The sequence below is a fragment of the Haliaeetus albicilla genome, chromosome 18 (assembly GCF_947461875.1).
Source record: "Haliaeetus albicilla chromosome 18, bHalAlb1.1, whole genome shotgun sequence".
Taxonomy (NCBI): Eukaryota; Metazoa; Chordata; class Aves; order Accipitriformes; family Accipitridae; genus Haliaeetus; species Haliaeetus albicilla.
The window spans coordinates 2,336,276-2,356,051 of NC_091500.1; the positions used below are offsets into that span (position 1 = coordinate 2,336,276).

General features: G+C 43.7%; 1 protein-coding gene across 2 annotated transcripts in view; it reads right to left on the minus strand.

The window, feature by feature from the left end:
• Positions 1-3,250: 3,250 nt before the first annotated feature.
• The window catches only part of INTS9 (integrator complex subunit 9), a 70,892-nt gene continuing 54,366 nt past the window's right edge, over positions 3,251-19,776 (minus strand). For both annotated transcript variants that reach the window (XM_069805514.1, XM_069805515.1), the window contains exons 15-17: positions 7,973-8,071; positions 5,478-5,615; positions 3,251-4,523 (exon numbers count right to left, since the gene is read on the minus strand). In XM_069805514.1, coding sequence (XP_069661615.1) covers positions 4,347-4,523; positions 5,478-5,615; positions 7,973-8,071 — 414 coding nt within the window. In that variant the 3' untranslated portion in view covers positions 3,251-4,346. The remainder of the gene's footprint in view (positions 4,524-5,477; positions 5,616-7,972; positions 8,072-19,776) is intronic.

Here is a 19,776-nt window from a genome sequence, read left to right on the forward strand (position 1 = left end):
CTACCTGGGCCATGTCGCGCAGCTGAACACAAACCCCGCCGCACTCAGCTTCCCCGTTCCTCCTGAAGGCTGAGGTGCTGATGGGGCACGGACCCCACATCTTGCTCCAGCTCCCCTCAGGTCGTCGTGTCCAAGTCCCCAAGGTGGTGACCGCGGTGTGGCTCAGGGCACCCGTCGGGTGGCATCAGGGCCAGCGGATCCCCAGTGACACTGACTGTGTCCGGGCACGGTGGGGGAATAGCATGAGCCTAGAAGTAAATGACTTGGTGCAGTTGTTTTTATTAAGGCTCACATTAATAGAAAGAAAACACAATATACTTCTCTCCATCCAGGAATATCTGTTCCATAAAAGCCATCCAAGTGCAGAAAGCTGATTTTAACCTTTTCTCTCCATTATTCCCCAGCCCAGTGATGCAGCTCTGTCTGCGCTGGAGGAGCGCACAGGTTGGGAATTGCACTGAGAATTAATCACTTGCCAAGGGCCAAGGTGCAGCCCAGCAAAGCAGCTGCTTAAGAAGCAGCCCAGCTGCAAACACCACTATTTGTGTTTAATTAGGGGAGCTGCAGAGAGAGGCCGGTGAAGCACAGCACAGGATGTGGGACTCCCACATCACACATGGTCACCGGGACTAGGGACGGCCATGGCACAATGAACATCGCATGGTGGCCAAGGGGATTTCTTTTTCATTTCTAGAAGAAAGAGAATGAAACCAAGTACCTTTGCTCTTTGTCCATTAAAATGTGCATTTCTGGTTAAAATGTATTTGCCATCCATCGTATTCCACCCCCTCTGTTCACAGCTCTGCTGGGCTGCCATGGTTACCTCTCCAGGACTGACCCAGCCTGAAGAAATGCTATTTATTTTAATTTCTCTGTGCCGAATGAACAAGCACTTATTTTTGTTAGTTTAATTAAGATTTTTCATTAAAGAATCCCCCCTGGTATGTTTATTTTTCCAGCAGGCACAATCTTTCCCTTTGTAAGAAATGAATCAGTTTTCAGATGCTGGACTGGAGCAGTAAGAAGTCCTCCTCCCCAAAATGACAAGAACAAAAATGTAAAAACTTTTAAACTTATTTTTTTTTCCCCAGGAGGGTGGGAAAGCCATTAGCTACCCTCAGCATGGCTGTTACTGGTAGGAGTCAGAGCTTTGCACCTCAGATAAGGCTTTTGGTATGACAGCCCAATTGCATCAGTTGCCTTTCAGTAGTGAACCAAGCTAAAAACTAACTGTTGAGCCTGAGTACATTTCTACTCCTCTTAATCAGCACAGCAGCCCACTCCCAGCCCCAAATTACCTTCAAACCACTGTGCTTTTAATACGACTTCCACCGCAGCAGCTTTCAGATGTTAAGTCTCAAGGCAGCCTGCAAAGGAGGATGGTACAATTTCTATTTCATGTAAGAGGAAAGCGAGGCACTGCTCCAGGAACATGTCCGAAATCATCCATCAGAAGCAAGACTAGATTGAGTCTCCCTGGTTCTGTCAAGTTAGGCAGCACTGAGAGATTTCCATGGGGGGCCGAGAGCAGCAGGGTTTATTTGGGCCAATTATACACTAGTCACACCTGTGGAGTAGCTATTGTGGTCGATACAGGCTGTCTCACTCCTCACATTTAAATATTTCCTTAATACCTTGAGATCAGTAAAGCCTCTCTAACCTGTCTGTCTGTATAACAAGGCCATGCTGGATGAGTACATGAGGAGGTTATTCTCCCCTGGTGTGCAAGGCTGGTTGGACTGCATAACTTCAGCAAAGACAGCAAATCTCTCTCGTCTTCTCACCCTCGTACACCTGCAGAGTCAGAGACACAGAGCTCGACTGAATCTTTTACGTCAGTGAATGCGCAGCCCTGTTACTGCAGGGCTCCATGTCATATAACCACACAAATGTCACAGAAACGTCCCCGTGTGTCTCAGCACCCGGCTAGTTCAGCTCTTGGGTTCTGGCTCAAGGGAATCATCCTTACTACAAGGAGCTACAACTTGGCTCTACCCCAGCCGAGGTCTTGACTCTTTGTAGATGGGCTTTAATGCTTCTTGCTCCTTGGGTCCTGGGAACTGAGCTCTCAGAGCCCGTTTACTGCCAGGGAGTCGCAGCTCCGCTCATCTGTACCCACGTGGCCTCTAACAGTAGTTTGGTGAGGGGACAAGTCCCAGGCCAGAGCCCATGCTGACCCAAAAGCTTGGTGGAGCCAAGCTGGGAGGGTCAGCCGTGGTTCAGAAGCACAGCATCACACGGCTGTAATGAGGGGACGGCAGCATGGTTCATAAGCAGCCATAAAGTGCTAATTACTGAATTTGCTTCCCCTTCCCCAAAAGACATCAGCAAAAACAGAGGAATTTCGGGTTTGTGGTGTACCTTGGCTGTGCCAGCAAACTGATTTCTTCCTTGTTCTTTGCCCCAAAACAAGCTCTTCATGGTGAATTGTTACACCTGCTGATCGCTCCCGCAAGGTCCCCCGTGACTCCTCCATGGCAGCACACTGACTCGGATTTCCTAATACTCAGTTACTCAAGCACAGCCTTCGCCAAGCAGAAACTACTGCCTTCGTGGTCTGCCCACCGACACGCCGCTGGACCGCCCGTGCTCAGCCAAGGCAGATGCAACGAGCGCTAACACACAGCCTCGGGTCCGGCTTCTTAAAGCAACAAGTGAAGTCCCTTATAATTATAAATGCAAATGAGTAGATTCACAAAATGAAGGCTCTGGAGCACTGGCACCAAAGCTGCAGCTGGTCTAGGTAACAAGCAGAAAGACGCTCTCGAGGACTCCTATATTACAAGGCCCACTCTTCCCTCTCCTCCTGCCTCCTCAGCTCAGCTGAGTTTATCACATGGCCTCTGCGTGTTAAGAATAATCTTTCTGGAGATTTAATTACAAGATGATAAAGAAGCTGAGCTACTGCAAATGTTGTAAACTCTTATGAGCATTAATGCTACTGCAGCGAGTTTTTTATCACATTAATGATACTATTTCTCTCACGCCCATGACATACACACAAAGCAAAGGCATGGATGCTGGAGTCTGTACATCCAATTGAACAGAAATCTTTCATGTGTATGAAATGTGATGTGGAAACTGCAATAGCAAATAGTTTTCATTACAGAGCTGTTCTTCCACTGCCTTAATCTCCCCAAATCTATAAACTGAAGGAGTAGTTATATTTTACAAATGTGTACATACACACACAGGCGGATATGGAATAGGCATGCAGATGCTTTTATAAACCACAGAATGTGCTTCCTCCTTGGCAGTCTTACTATGCTTTTTATTTTTAACACCAAATAAATACAAAACAATCCAATAAAAAACAAACAGCAGTAAATCTGAGAAATTGGTCGCTTTTAAAAGCAATACTATTAACTAAGTTTAGGCCCCAAATATATGGTTTTGGGAGTGAAAAACCTCCCCAGGTCTGCAGTACAGATAGCTTTGTATAAATGACTCAGTACTTCAACCAGGATTTGGGATTGTCGGGGCTGAAAGGACAGGTTTTTGGAAGGTAGAAACAAAAGGCACTTAAATCTAAAAGGTTTTTCGTAAGCACTAGGAGTTTAACTACTTTATGTACTTTTGAAATATCTTCCTGAGATATCTTTTGCGTGTCTCAGTGAAGAGCCTAGAACTAGGTGGACAAATCTGGTCGTAATGGGTGAGGGTGCAAGCATCAATAAACACTTTGCATTGCTAAAGCATACAGCTTTTCCAAAATCCCTCTGCTTTTCCAGGGAATGGCCAGGCTCTTGCCGCTTCGAAGCTATTCTACATGTCCAGCATAGCCCCCTTTTTCTACTTCTATTTTTGTCATCTTTGCCTTACCAGCTTTCTCATTCCCCTTCGTGCCAGTGAAATACATGTCTACAAATGTAGATGGAGGACAGACAGGAAATTGGATCTGGTGACCAGGAAGAAGCAGTGGGGAGAAAAATAAATCTCTTAATATCTAAGGCCATTGTTTCAATATTCCTACAGAGTTTTCTCAGGTAAAGGACTGGGGCATACATTGCTGAGAGGGTCACACAGAGAAATGTCTGCATTTCACCCTGACCTTGTAAATATACAGTCTACTTATTTACTCTGCAGTTCCTATCTCCTATAAGATTACAACTCCCAATTTTACAGAACAGGAATCCCCTCCAAAGTATTCCAATACCAGTTAAAAATAAAATTTTAAAAATAGATAGATATTAAAAATACTTCCTTGCTTCTCCATGAAGGGGAAGGTGGTTTCTGGTCTCTCTGAATCAAGAAGTTCTCTTTCTCTCCCTGAGGTCACCCTCTGGAAAGCTCTTAGCTCTGGTGCTCTGGGGTCTTTCCTTGCAGAGCAGCATGATGTCCATGAGCTAGAATTTCTGCAGGAATTTGAGAACCAGGTCACGCAGTTTCACCCTCAAAGGTTCATCGTTGTCGCAGATGATGTGTGTGGAGTCCTCCTCAATCTGAATGAGGGTTTCTGCCTCCTGGAGGAGTACGATGTGGCCCTTAGCTGTATCCTCCACCTTCACGTCACTGAAACCATGCTAGATGTAGTGTTGGGGAGGGAATAAGAAAGAGATGTTACTACAACTCAGGAAAACAGGCAGAGATGAAAGACTGGGGCACAGTGAGGAGGAGAGGGGAGAATGGCTACGAAATACAGAGTGCCACTGCAGATATCCTAGATATCTGGGATCTGCAGAGGAAACACGCATAGGCTAAGCTAAATATGACCCTCATCATACAGATGGATAAACTATAGAACAGGGAAGCTAAAGCCAACATTTTCCACTACATCAGGTCACTGCATGTGCAAAATCTTGAGAGACAAAGAGGACAAAGGGCTCCTTTAACTGCAGAAATGACCATCTGCTGCCATTACTGCCTCAAAGATGATAGCGGAGAGCTACTGAACCCCAGGGCAAACTTCCTTACAGACAATCCTGCCCTTTTTCCTTCTAATTTTCTCCAAGGAGTCATGCAGGTGAGAACAGGGCTCCACAGAGCAGTAACCAATGGCTTGCAAGTTCAGCCACCAAACCCCCTGTCCTGCAGCTCCCCAGAAAGCTTCTCCATCAGTGGAGACATTTCCAGGATCTCTTCTTCACTTGGTCACGTCATTTTCACATAACTTGTAGGAACTTATATTTTTGAGATCTCCTCCCCACTGTTCAAATTTATGGGAAATCAGCTGCTGAGTCCAAAAGTTACATGGGGGAAGTTCACCCACCCAGAGTGACCCCAAAAGCTCTGCTTCCACAGGAAACCAGGAGGACATGACTGGCATGAGGACCCTATATCAGGAATTGCCTCCACAGGGAACTATTCCCTCCATACTCAGTGCAGGGACACATTCCCTGACGTACTTTGCTAGCTCATTAGCCCCTCTCCATTTCAAGCCACACTAAAATTATTTTCCCTCTCTGCTAACAAAGCAGCACATTTCTGGGATTAGTAAAAATCTGCTTGAACCTCACTTGCCACCAAAAACTTATTACCTTCTCGAGTGTCTGCACAAACTGGTCCACAGGAATGGAGCCGCTTAGCAATGGCTTCAAAGGTTTACACTCCGGCACGTCATCACTCACTCGCTTTCTCTTCTTGCTGGCGGGAGGTTGCGGAGGTTTTGGAGGGAGCTAATGGATGAGAAGGTGCACAGTAATGCAGTGAATCACATCAGCCTATTATAATTTAGTTGGAATAACAGGTACATGAGATAGAAAAGGAATACTGATTTTGTTTTCTGTGACTAAAAGGGAACATTGCAGTGCTGAAGAAGAGAGGAGACACCCAGCCTTGGGCTCCACTGCAGCTCTGCACACACAAGACACCACATACAGAAATAAATTAGCAGTTTTAGTTCAAATCTCTGTCATCTTAAAATTTCTGTCAAATTCAGTTCTGTTCAAATTTCCGTTACCTTAAAAGGCCTGTCTGACTCAATTCAAGACTGAAACTTTCCATTTTAGCATTCAAGTTCTCTGCAATATTTTCTAGGAATCAATGCCTTAAAGAAGTCAATGCCTTGAAAATTACACTCTAAAAGATGCAACAGGTTGAAAAACAGGCAAATTCAGAGCAGTAGCTACTCAGGGAATGAGAAAAACAGGTAATCTATTTCTCACTGGCCTCAGAAAAGTGAGTCTTTAGGAAGAACTTGAATACAGACAGGGAGGCGCGAGAGATGCTGCAGTGCCTGAAAAATCACTGGAGTATGATCTATGTATAATTTTGTCCTGCTTCAGAAAGCTATTTGCCTTAACTCACACCTGAGACCCTTCTCTGTTAGCAAGGAGGGGGAGGCAGGGTTAGCACATGCAGCAGTAGCTAACCTGGCACTGTGCATTGCTGCGCGTGGGGGCAAGGTGTGGGGTTAACTAAGCACTTCTGAAAGACCATTTCATGGAGATGAAAACCAGATTCCTACAAAATAACCAGTGAGGGAATTATCGTGTAAAGTAAGTCTATGTGTCCTGTGCCAAGTTAGTTAGGTCAGGGAAGTGTCACTGCTAGTCTTTCCCAGTGAACTAGCAATTCAGTCCCTGGGAAAAAGGAGCTGGGGAAAATTTCTCCAAAATTTTGGCAAGACCATTTGCCAGAGATGCGTCTGCACAACACACAGGGAATTTGCCTGAAGCAACCCCAGTGCCTTGTAGCACCCTGTACACTGCAGGTGACAGACTGGGCTCCTCGCAACTCGTTGTCTTTCCTATCATGTAGCATCATGTCTGAACCTGCTGCTGTGATGTCCCTGTGTGTCTTTCAACAGCCAGGGAAGAGTGGTTTTCATCCTTGGGAGAGAAATGCCGCCTGCTCAAGCTCCAGTTCCACAAACAGGAATGCACTTGAGTCACTTTACAAAACCCACTATTTTCCCTTTAGTTGGTGGGCCTATGTGCACATACCATGTTATTTGTGCATGAATCACTCACATGGCTCTGTGTTCGTAGATTGAGTTTTTGGCACCTGTCTACACACAGCTTCTGTAACTCCCAGAGGTCCCAGGCTCAGCCAGTACTGACAGATACCGCTGTGCTGGCCTACCTCCATTCATTTATGAGGGCTCCGGCATTTTAAGCCTAGGTCTAAGTTTATTTGGCATCAGATATCAGAGTAGAGAAGAGAGTAAATGAACAACACAAAGGGGAAAGCAGCCTCAGACCAACTGCATTGCAATACTTCAATTTTTTCAGTGTTGCCTAGTGTTTCTAGAGAACTGACTTGGAAAAAGTAAGACAGCATGTCTGCTGTGCACTGATATAAATCCTTAACCAATCTTTATGTCCCTGCATTAAAGACATTACCATACTGGGCCCTCTTCCCAAGTGTAGTGGGCCCAGCCCAGCTCTGCAGCCCAGCAGGAGAGGCAGCGTCATGCAGAGAGTGCCTTCACTGAGCTCCCTGCACGCTCATGTGTGAAACGAGAAAGGGGACCAGGGCATCCACTGCTGAGCAGGTCCACCAGAGGTCATCTCTTTCTGTGGAGCACTAATGCCAGGAACTGCAGCATCATCCTAAAGGAGGTGGTAGGAAGAGAGTGTACACTCTTACTTTGTACAAGGGTGCACAATCTGCTTCTTGGGGAACAGGGCAACTTAAGGAAGACAGTCCCTTCACACGTCTAGTGTTTTAGGTCACCCTCTGACCCTCAGTTCTAAGTCCATGAGAGGCTGACTGATGCTGATCCTGGTGTACGGGTTATGGAAGACAGCAGTATGATTTGCAGCCTCTCCTCAGGAATAAACTCACTTCCCCTTTTATCTTAGCCAGGCACATGGCCAACGAAAAGAGGGTAGAGAGATTTATTTGCATCCCACTCTCTACTCTAAGTGTAATTCCTCAATCGCACATGCCAGGACAAAGCATCTGACAAGGACTCTGCTCCAGTGAGGAAAGAGTTGTTGGAGGGGTTGCCTCATGAGAACAGCTGGGGTCCCAGATGGCAGGAAACCCGGTGTGAGGATATTTTCCTCCCTTTGCCATTATACTGTACCTGCAGCACATGCTTGTTGTCTTTAGTATGCAACATGGCAGAAACTGTTGCTAAGGAAATACCAGGCTTAATCTCCAAGGGCACAAGCGAATCTGCAAGCTAAAGCAAAAGAAGGATTTTGTTCAGCAAGTGATAATCTCAAAATTTGTATGAATCCAGCTGTGATTTAAATTGGCAGCACGGTATTTTTAAACATGGACTAATGAACTGTAAACATAAACCCACTGATACAATGACAGAGTGCTCCCCTTACCTGCTTAGCCCTCCTCCTTCCAGCTCTTAAAGCTACTGATTTTCACACTGTTATCAGAGTAGTGCGAGGTTTTCAGTGACCAAGGCAAGTCTCACAAAATATAACAATTAAAGAGAAAACCTCGTTTAAAAAGACATCAACTGCTTTAATAATAATTTTGATTAGTAAAACTCATAATGCAATTTGTCATTATTTATTATGCTTGTTACGCACATGAACAATGAAAAATTAAAGCCAGTTTCCTTTCAGTTCCTTAGTGCTGTGGCATTCTGTCTGCAGAACAGCTGGAAGAAAATGGTTTGTCCTTAAAAACCCAATGGCTCTGTTGACTGGTTTGAAATTTTTCCTTACAACACTGCACAGAAACCCTTCCACTGCCTTTTATATAATTCTTCTCTGAAAGAAATAAAATTTAGTCTTGGCTCCAACTTTGAATTCAATGGCAACCTCCCAAGATCCTCAGCATTGCGAGTGTTGGCAGTGAATGCGGAGCGGGCAGTACTGCACCTGCTGAAACTTGCAGAAGTTGGCCAGCTGGGAAGCACCTCTTCCAGCCACGTTTCCCAAGGAACGCTGCAGAAAACAGTGCTCGTGAACACAGAAAATTACTCCCTTTTTCCCTCCAAGGCAGTCCTAGATGACAATACAGTGTGCAGCAGCCGCCCTGGAGTCCTATCCACAAATACAGCCAGGATCTAATCCTAGATAAACAGGTACCTTCACACCGCATGGGCCATCAGCCCAAGCAGTTTCCAAGTATCACTCCCAGCCAGGCACGCTCCTGTTATTCACTGTGGACCTGAAGGCAAGGATGCGTGAAGTGTGCTCTTTGTCTGGGGGAAACCCTGCAGGTGATTCACAAAACAAAAACAGGTAAGATGGCTCATGCATTACACCACTGGATGGGAGGACTTTTCAGTTGTGAAGACAAGTCACACCTAAAGAGACAGAATCTACTTGGCTGTTTTTCCTAACAGTTGTACCACCAACCCACCCAGACCATCAACCCATCTCATGCAGAAGGGGCCTCTACAAGATGATCTTCAGCTGAACTCCATTCCCTTTCACCTTCAAACACATGGCACCTCCAGCTGGAGCCATATATTAAGAAGAGCTTAACCTCCAGGTAAAGGAGTTCTTTTGAAACTTCAGCCATCTACTGTAGCACTTCCCCAGAGCAGAGCTCTGGAGAAGCAGCTATTATCATTGTCCTGCCAGCAAGGCAACATCAGCTCTCTTTACCTTGCCAGATGCTCCCACGCCTAAAAAGCAGGAAAAGAAACTAAATGGATTTTAGAAAAGCATGGTATATTCCCATTTTGGAGATAGCGCACCTGAGGCAAAGCAAGATTAAATTCCTTACCAAAGACCACCTAGTGAATTTTCAAGAGGATCCAAACCAGGAGAGGGATGGAGCAGAACAGCTGAACCCTACCACTTCTCAAGAAATTTCAGGTACCAAAATTGTACTGCCGAGTACCCTGGTCTGCTGTAAATTATGACTACGTATGTGACCACTCTCTTACTACAAAGCTCTAATCCTTATGAATACAGAAGCAACTGAACTTGACTTCAAAAAGCACTCACTACTGGCCTAATCCTTTTGCCATCAAAGCACTGAGAAGGCTTTTCTGTTGGCTTCATTAGCAGCAAAGTTCAGCTACTCCTAATAACTTCTGAAAATCGTATGTACCACTATTAAAGCTGCAGGAACATTTTGAGAGCACCTCATTGAAGTAAAACAGTTGCATAGATGATTGTTTGGGAAAAACACAGACATTTTAAGGCTGCATTGAAATCCCCTAAATTTTGCACATATTCTGACTTGGTGAATCTTAGAAACCAAAATTTCATGGAGCAATTCAGATTGGTCTCTCTCTGGGACTCTGTTCAAGATCTTTAAAGCAGGCAATTTGCATACAGCCTTTACAGTTTGTTGTTGAAGGCTAAGAGAATGAAAATATAATGATAATCATTGCTTCAGACTTCCCCTGGGACCTAAAAATAGTAACACTTGCAGCAGTGTGTTAAGCTGCACTTTGCAGTGGTCGAAGGCACTTTCCATTCCCACCACCTTCCAGAGGAGGATCAATACAAAATGGGCTCTAATGAAGAATACATGGCAAAATGACAAACACTGTAAAGAGAAAGATCCTTAAAAAACAGAGAGCCGCTTAGAACCAAAGTCCTCTTCTGCCATTGAAATACTTTGATATTAACATTTATGCAGGCTTTAACCACACAGTTGGTAAATAGCAACACTTTAATTATTAACCGTCAAAAAGACAGTAAGACAGACGTTCATTTTTATTTTCTCTAAGATATTGCTTCATCTCACAGCCCTCTCCATGCTCTGGCTAATCCTTTTATTATAGAAGTTCACTGACCCAAACCAAAAAGGTCATTTAATCACATCCAGTAATTCACCCACCAAGACCAGACAGCACTGCTATACTCCTTTCAACTGACCTCCTGCACACACAAATCACAGAACTCTTCCAAAATGCTGGATTAAAGAAACCATTTTCAGAGAGAAAGCAAATCTTGTCTATACTCCAAGCAATGGCAACTCCACCATTTCCTCTCGCAAGCTGTTCCAAACTTTAATTTTCCTTGCAGCTAGGAAACCGTGTCTTATTTCAAGGTTGAATTTGTCCAACTTTCGGTTTCTGGATCTTGTTATGCCTTTGTCTGTGAGATCGAAAAGCCCCCCACTATGCAAGAATAAATGTGTCTTCCTTCCAGTCATTATCACAAGTCTAATGCCACATGCTGGCATCAAGAAAGTCACAAAAGCAGAGACACGCGGCACTGAGAACTAACATCACATTAATCAGTCCCCTGCCTATGGATGAGCACTTGGACTGCCTTAAGACAAACTTGTGTGTGTACATATGTCTAGTGCGTATTAATTTTTTTTAAATCCCTCCTGTTAAGGAAAATTTAAAACAGAGACCAACCAAAACCCAAAAGTAATTGACACTCAGTAGTCTGAAACTGCAAGTGTTGATATGAACCTTGTAATGGCTGAGGGAGAGAAGAGTCAGCTTGGAATGTTCTGCTCCTGTGATCAGAGCTGTGCACCTATGTTCTTACAGAGTAAAGACATTTTTACCGTAAACTGCAGTTGAATCTTTTGCGTAGGATTGCACTGTCCAAAACAAAAAGAGATCTGACACATACTATGTGAGCCCAAACACCGTTGTTGGCCAAGCTATAGTTGTTTATAAAGAAGAACAAAGTACATGAGTTAGGTTACTCTGAAGTCTCTACTAAGGCCTTCATCAGGGACAACTCTTCCTAGGCTTAAGGTCGCATACCATCTTTGGTCACCAGCCAAAAATCCTCTTGTTGGCAATAAAGAGCTGAACAATGACTGAGGCTGGGATCTGAAACTCCTACAGTAAAAAAAAAAAAATAATAATTGAGGCTGAATAATCAAGTGAATAAAATCAGGAGAGGACCAGAATTTTAGCACATGTGGTCTTGGCCCTCTGGAGGATTTTCCCAGGGACAGACATGCACAGACGTACACCAGCCAGTATTTTAACATCCGAGTTGCAGCTATACTGGCAGCAGTGACTACCAGTGATTTCCTCCTAGATTTCTGGGACAACTCTCCAAACTTCTCCTTTTCCCCTCTTCAGCTTCAAGTTTTATAAGTGCAATATCTCTTGGCCTACACTAGAGAGGATGCAGGAAGACTGACTCAGCAGGGAGAGGTGAAGTCTGAGTTGAGTGAGGCGAGCTGGATCTTCACTCTCCAGGACTGGAGCAAAGTGGAACAAGCAGGAGCACAGCAAAGCTTATCAGTAATTAAAATCCCCTTAACTTTTCAGATCTGAAATTCACTGATGTGTACACTAGATTATAGCATGTGTATTTAGAAAGGGACACAGCTGGGTTTTTACATCAACACTGAATGTGTATTTTCCAGATTTGCAAATTGTGCATAAATGTATGATCCCTGCATTAGAGGTAGGAGCCAGAGTTGCAACTCTCTACCAAACCAGAGAAATCAAAGACATGAAACAAGCTGTGAAACCACTGGGCAGGACAGACCCATTATGAATTCAACACATTGCAAGTCCTTAGAACAAAGAAAGAATAAAGTTGTAATATATTCCTTGGGGCAGAGATGAGTTTTGTTCGGTGCTTGTGCAACACCTAGCGCTCAAAAATTGTACTAAGAGGTCCATTACTCATGCTACTATATCGCAGTAATAAAATAAATGGAAGGAAAATTAAAAAAAAAAAAAAAAAAGAAAAATCATTGGAATTGGATCACATGCAACTAACACAACAGCTTTCTCTGATAAGACAACTACTGAGGAGCAGCCACAGTCTGTGCTTCATGAAGCACTAGCAAGGTACCACATGGGAAATTACAAACTGTGGATTTCTACAGCAGTCCTGAGGTGGGGAAAGTGCTGGTTAAAGCAAAAATATTCCCAGACAACTACTGGGCTGTTGCTGCAATTCCTGAAGGGTCAGTCTTGAGCCTACTCCCATCCAATTTTTATTAATGACCTCAGTACAGAATAAAGAGAGAGTGTTCAGAAGGCCCCACTGAAGTTTGTAGAGGCACCCTTAATAGAAAGAAAGATCAGGCTATCATAGAGGAAGAACTAGATGACCTCAAGAACTGAAGTGAGAAAAACAAGATGAAATTCAATAGCATGAAATGCAAGGCCAGCGACTGGGCGAATGCCGAGAATTTCTGCTGTGAGCTGGCAGCTGCTGGAAATGACAGAGGTGAAGGGTCCAGGTTTATTAGTCCACCCCACGAGAACTAAGTCACAAATGTGACATGGCCATGAAAAAGCAAATGCAACTCCAGAAAGTATCAGGTAATTCTAGCAGAGATGAGCTATTGCTATTATATTGGGCCCAGCAAGATCTCATCTAAACTGCTTGTAAATTGTGGGTAATTTAAGTTCAAGTAAGATATTCTGAAGGGTAGATTAGGGCAGGAGAAGTTCTCTTGTAAGAGGAAACTTAAGTATCTTGGCTTGTTTAGCCTAGCAAAAAGAAAGCTAAAAGGAGAATTTGATTATTCTACATAAACACCACAGGGAAAATACCAACAAAAAGGAAAATCTATTTATGCTAAAACATGATGTTAAGAATAAGTATGTGCAGACCAGCCATGAATACGCATAGGTTGGAAATTAGGATGTTTCTAGCCATCAGAGACAGTGGGGGTTTGAACAGCATTCTAGTGGGAACAACAGGGGCAAAAGTCTTCATAATTTGAAGCTGGTGCCTTACATTTTTGGAGGCATGTTATAAACACTATTACTAGCTGCAGCTGGGTTCTGGCCATGTAACCCCTGAGGGCACTTCCATTTCTAGGTGGAAATGATTGCTTACAGCCTTGGAGATTGCCAGGTATGAAAAGATTCTCACCCAGATCCTAGTCCCCAAAAAGGATGCAATTCGTATGTGACAGAAAAATATCCTCTCCCAATTATCAGAGAAGCCCAAAGATTTTAAGATCTGCCTGCTTTCAGAGGGAGTCCACCAGGCCGTAGTGATCACAGTTTCACAGAGGTTTTTACAATAAGTAGCCCTCAGCAAAATCTGAATGGAGAACAACCTGCCTCATTCTCCATCCCTCCACTCACCTTGCTCCTCACACACATCAAATCCAGTTTCTGGATGCAGAAAACCATCTTCCCCCTGTACCTTTAATAGGAAAAGAGTGCACAAATATTCCACATGCTTAAAAGCTGTGCAATAGCCCTTTCACAAGCAGGCATGACCTGTACAGTCAGTTTTGTAAACAGAAGAAACATGGTCTTCATCCTGTCACTTATATTTGGATGGCAATGTTAGGAAAGGAAGACAATTTACCGCACCTCCTACTTCCCTGCCTCTTCTTATCCCTTCACTATTTAAGTACCAGGAGTTCTGTTGTCAAGTCACTTGAAACCAGACACAGAAAGGCACAAGAGATTATAGTGTGGGCAGAAGTCTCAAACAGATTCAGCCTTGGCTTTACACCATCTGCTAAATCAGGCAGAGTCTGAGTGCAGGAAGTCTGCAAGTATCAGATCCTGCAGAGGAAACAAAAAGATATGTGGTCAAACACATGCACCAAAGGGGAAAGGTCTAAAGATTTAAACAAGCCAGTGGAGTAAGCATTCATGACCAGAAAGCATATTAAACAAGGCACAAGCATGCTGTAGGCCATTGTGCACTAGAATGGAAGTCAAGGAACCTTTCTAATGAGACTTAAAGGAACAAGGGCATTTCCAACAGAGAAGAACATCCTAGAACTAAGGGCATCTATATAATCATTAGTGGGTGATCTGAGTCATGTCTTGTTGCGGTTTCAGCCTCAGATTTTACAGAAGAATCCAAGTGTTTTCAATGGGATGATTATATTGCTAAACTAACCCTAACTTAACAGATCTTTCAGTCTCTGTGGGTCTGCTACAATTCTCTCTGGAGCAGATTTTAAAGTCTCAATAACTTCAGTGGATGAAGAATCATGCCATAAATATCTAAAGTTTTTTATATTATTGCTTGCAAATGCCTATATCTTAGCTTTACTCTTCCATAGACCCAACATCTAGTGGAGAAATAAAACAAGTTGAAGGGCTAGTCCTGCAGTTCTGAGCAATGGAACAAACCTCTTCTTTTCCACGTACATGTTCCATGTTCAACTAATGGATCAGGGCTCCAGATCAACATGATGGCCCTTGCCTCCAAAGCCTGGCAATCAAAACAGAAAGATATGTACTGACCAACCAACAGGAACTAACCCTGTGTGGGATTATAAACAGTAGTCTCAGTACAAAAGCTAACCGCTGGCGCTTTGCCAATCCTGTGCCAAAAGACAGTTTTAAGGAGGTATTTAAAAAGTGTAATGAAATAGATTTATGGCTGTTTAATGAAGCTCTTCCCCATTATGCTGCATAGCCTGGGAGCAGGCAGGAAACAGTTGTCTGAGGAACTTACAAGAGGACAGTGGAAGCCAGAACCGGCAGAAGCAGAAATCAGCCTCAAACTTGAATGAGAAATGACATGTAGGGGAAGCAAGGACATGAAATATCTTCAAAGTAAAGGCAAGCAGCTTACAGATACAAAAGATGAGTCATTTGAAACACATGAAAAGGGCATCAATCAAAATATTCAAAATACAGTAACCAGTTTATGGGTCAGAATGTCAAGTCAGAATGTAATGTTGTTGAAGCTGACTGGGAAAAAGGGAGGTCAGTGCCTGGCCAGAAAAGAGTGTTATCTTACAGCCAGCCATCAAAAATGAAGGAGAAACAAACCTAGATATTAATGTGGGCAGGCAAAGGCAGGCTGGGAGCAGAAAAGCAGATCCGAGTTTCATCAATCTAAACAGGACAATCTGTGGATGAGACCAACCACAGAGAAAAGGTACAGGGCAGGGGGGGAAGCAAAGGAAATTAAGGATAACACATTCAAAGCCCACAAAAGAAGGGAGAAGGGAGGACAATTCTCTGCAGAAGCATGGCAGGTTGAACAGCCAGGAGAGAAGATACACGGGAGTGAGGTGGGAGACATTTTTAAGAAGAAAAGAACAGCTGATTGCATTGAACACTGATGACGTAAATCAGGAAGACGGTAGACTACAGTGGTTCTGGCTTTGTCTAAAAAAAGGTTGGTAAAAGATGGGACAAGAGTAGTTTTAGTGGAATGTCAAAAGGTCAAGTCAAACTCAGAAAGGGCCTGTGCTAGAACAAGGGAGGGACTCCAGGCAATTTTACAGACAGTGGATTCAGTGAGCTTGGGGCTGAAGGGAGGAATGATAGTAGGAGAAGCAAGCAGGCTGGTTATATTTCATTTACTTTATGGTAAATGAGACTACGGCATCTTTATACAAGGGGAATAGTCAGGGGAAAAGGAACAGAGAGGTCAGGAGACTGGATAATGTAGAGTCACCAAAATAAGTTGAGGGTTAGAAGAAAGACAGAAATTGAAACTCCCTAGTCTCTGAAACATGGAAGGAAGTTGGAGAGGTAAGATGAAAGCCATGTTTTGCATTTCTTTCTCTCATAAAGGAATTGGCAAGATCTTACGTGGAAAGAGAAGTCAAGACAGGAGAAGGGGAGGGGGGAGTGAAAGCTACATAATTATAATGGGCTGCCAAGTGGCTGTTTTCCTAATTCTTCTCTGCAGTAGTTCCTTATAATTTCGCTTCATGTCAGGTTGTGCATTGCCCATTCACACTCTCCTATACTGGCCTGTGTCCTGAAGAACTTGCAAACAGAGTACCTTTAAAACGCAGAGCCCTCACTGAAGTCAGTTTGCTGCTGAAATCAAGTGATCCGCGCCATTGTTCAGCTGTAATTAAACTGGAGGCACATTATTTGCTCAAACACTACTGTTTAATTTATCTGTTTGCTCCAGAAGGTGTTTTCCATTTTCCCATCGTTCTCCTGTGAATAGACAATGCCTAACCAATTTCCAGGAAGCAGTCTTTTTTTTATTATTTTTTAAAGTGAAAGGCAGATGCGGAGAAGAACAAATTAGTTAAAGTGTAAAGGTTTCCACAATACCTCTGAGAGCCATTCCAGCCTGGTGCCTTGGGACTGTTAAAACCTCTCTCTAAACAAAGGCTGCTCCAAGTGTAAATCTCATTAACATACAACAGTCCTGCTTGACCTGACTTTGCTCTTCGGTGAAGTGATTGATATGTAGACAAGCTCCAGCAGCATAAGTAAATTTACATTAGTCTGACAGGCCAGAATCTGAACCACCGAAATAGTTTTGGAAAGGAAATTTCACACTACCATACCGCCAGTCTGTATTGACTGAAACCATAATGAGCCAACTGCTTTGGTTTTCAAAAGCTTTCAGAATCCAGACAGAAGTTTGAGCACATGTCCATTTCTGAGAAAGGGCTGTGGATGTCAGGAGAGGGCCCTGATCAGGACTTCATTGAAGCACACATTCTTTTATGAGACTTTTAGATGTACTTTAGACACAAGTCCTAGACCTGGAGCAGATCTAGCAATTACTTTTTTTTCCAGGGTGGATTTCATCATTCCATTTTTGGCTAACATGGTTTTGACAAATAACAATAGCAAAGTTTGCTAGGAGCTATAAAATACCCCTTCCAACTGCCACTTGACCCTTCACAGAACCCCAGAGCTGGTGGTAGCCCACATGAAACAAATGCCCTTTCCTCACAGTATAGAAATTCCTATATATTCAGGCACCATTACAGACTCTTCCTGGATGAAACTACTGAAAAGGGGACATGAAGCAGCAAATACTCCCCACCAGGGAGCCTCATCTATCGTATCTGCAATCCTGTCTTGCACAACCCACCCAGCAGAAGGGGAAGTTTCAGCCATTTTTTGCCACCACTGTGTAAACCCTGCCTGAAACCAACAGGCCATCTGCATCAACCTCTCAAAACCAACATCCTAATGACCTTTCTGCACAACAGGAGAGACAGACAGACAGGGCTTTTCTCCTGGGAGAGGGAATGAAGCAAGCCATGCAGATGGCACATAAAAATTATTAGGGAAGTAAGGTGCTTGTTTAGTGGGTTAGCATCAAAGGACATACAGGCCCCAGAAAAAGACAGTCTTTTCCTCCTTCTCCCATTTATTTGCAAACCAGACAATGATCCTTTGGGATTGACTGTTGTGACTGCTTACACAGAGTAGGAGAGATCACATAGTTACACTTCTCAGCAGTTATCAGCTATGCTGCTAAGACTCGAAGTCAGACAGGGTGGAAGACAACATACCATCCCTCCCATGCCTTATCACCACTCTGCAGGTCAAGCTGGAAGCAAAAACGAGCCTCACACCATGATGTGATGAAGACATGTTGAAATAGTTTGTCCTGGGGAGACAGTCTGTGATCACTACAAAGTTGGTATTGCTATTCCTCTAGCAAGTTCCCTTAAAAAGAATGAGCGAGGTCTTTTTCTGAGGATGATTTGCATAACTCAGTGCTGGGGAATGGCATCCTATTAGCAGCCCTGAATCACAGCCTTGCTCTCAGAGGCAAGCACACAACAAGTAATGGGTCTAACTCTCAAAGAACCCCCTGAGGCAAGCAAAGACTACCTCCCTGACACCAATGGGGAAGGACAACAGTTTTCCTGAAAGTCACAGGGACAATCTGGTCTACCTAACTTTTGTATCCTATTAAAAAGTCTTTTCAGGAGTGTCATTACATACCAAGTAGCTTCTTGCAACAAGTTGGTAAGCACAGCTTTCAAACCAGGGAGAATACCTGAACATGGAAAATCACATGAGATGTTTCTACTCCCTGAGCACAGATAGCTTTGAAATTAGGACTCCTGTGTGAATACAATTTGATGTTATTTGTTAGAGGAAAAAAAAGGGCCATTTCTGTCAATATTCCTCTCTGTGCAGCTTTCTGCTCGAACACTCCAAGTTAAAGTGAATGCAATAGAAACCAGCTCTCATTTTCTACATGCTTCTTCGATACCCATTTCCAGGTTGGTAAATACCACGACACTGTCTATAGTGCATCCTCCCTTCAACACCCCAGCAGTTTTGGGAAGTGCTTTTATTCCTATGCACTGGTTTTACCTAGAGGTATAGGAAGAATCCATTCACTTCAGTGACAGACAGCACCTGAAAACCACTGGAGAACTGGGTTTGAGAAATGGAGAGCATTTTCACATTAGTGTCTGCCAATGAGACTGAATCTACGTGGCCTCTTGAGCCTCAAGTATAAGGGAACTTGCTGCCAACAGCCAAGCTAACAAGAGAAACACTGACTTGTTTTCTGATGTGGTCTAGCCCCATGAGCATGGCATTGCCTTCAGACTAATAAGCTCTGCCAGGGAACTCTGCAGTCCTCGGTGTCCTTTCCAACGTGAGCTGCATTTTGTGTTTTAGACTTGTGCTGATCATACAGGAAGACTCCAACAGAGCAAGAAACTGAACCTGCGACTCTTATGGACCAGCCTAGCTTTTAGACAACCCTCCCCCCTTGACAGGAGCTTCAAAATGTATGAGGGTTGGTGAATATTCATCTGTAGCATCCATGCTAATTTGCATTCTGTTTGCAGGAAAAGCTGGTATCCACCCTCTTCACAGGGCTGACACAACGGATAGGCTTACATACAAAGGCTCACTTAGACCCCTGCAGTTTAGAGAAAAACCCAAAGCTTCAGTGGAATCTAAATAATAGGTAAGCCATGTACTGGCTTTCTGCACTCAGAATGTACAATTTGGTTTGGTCATGCTGGTGTGAATGGAAGCCACGTTTTACTAGTCTTAGGTTTAACAGGATCCAATAAATATGCAAATTTCCCCCAAAATTGAATATACATGCCATGATGAAGTTGCATCCAAGTATATTTTCTAATTAAAAAATCCCTCTTTGTCACTGGCAGTCCTCTAACCAGTGGGTTGGGCAGGCTCCTAACAGAGCTGATCCACAAAGCAGACACACGTGAAATGGTAGGAATGGGTGTTGCAGACTGGCTGAGGGATTTTGTTACATGGGTACCAGTTCTGTACTTCATGTTTGGCTTAACTAAGGGTACTTCCTCCCTCTACACTCTGAGGAAAAGTAG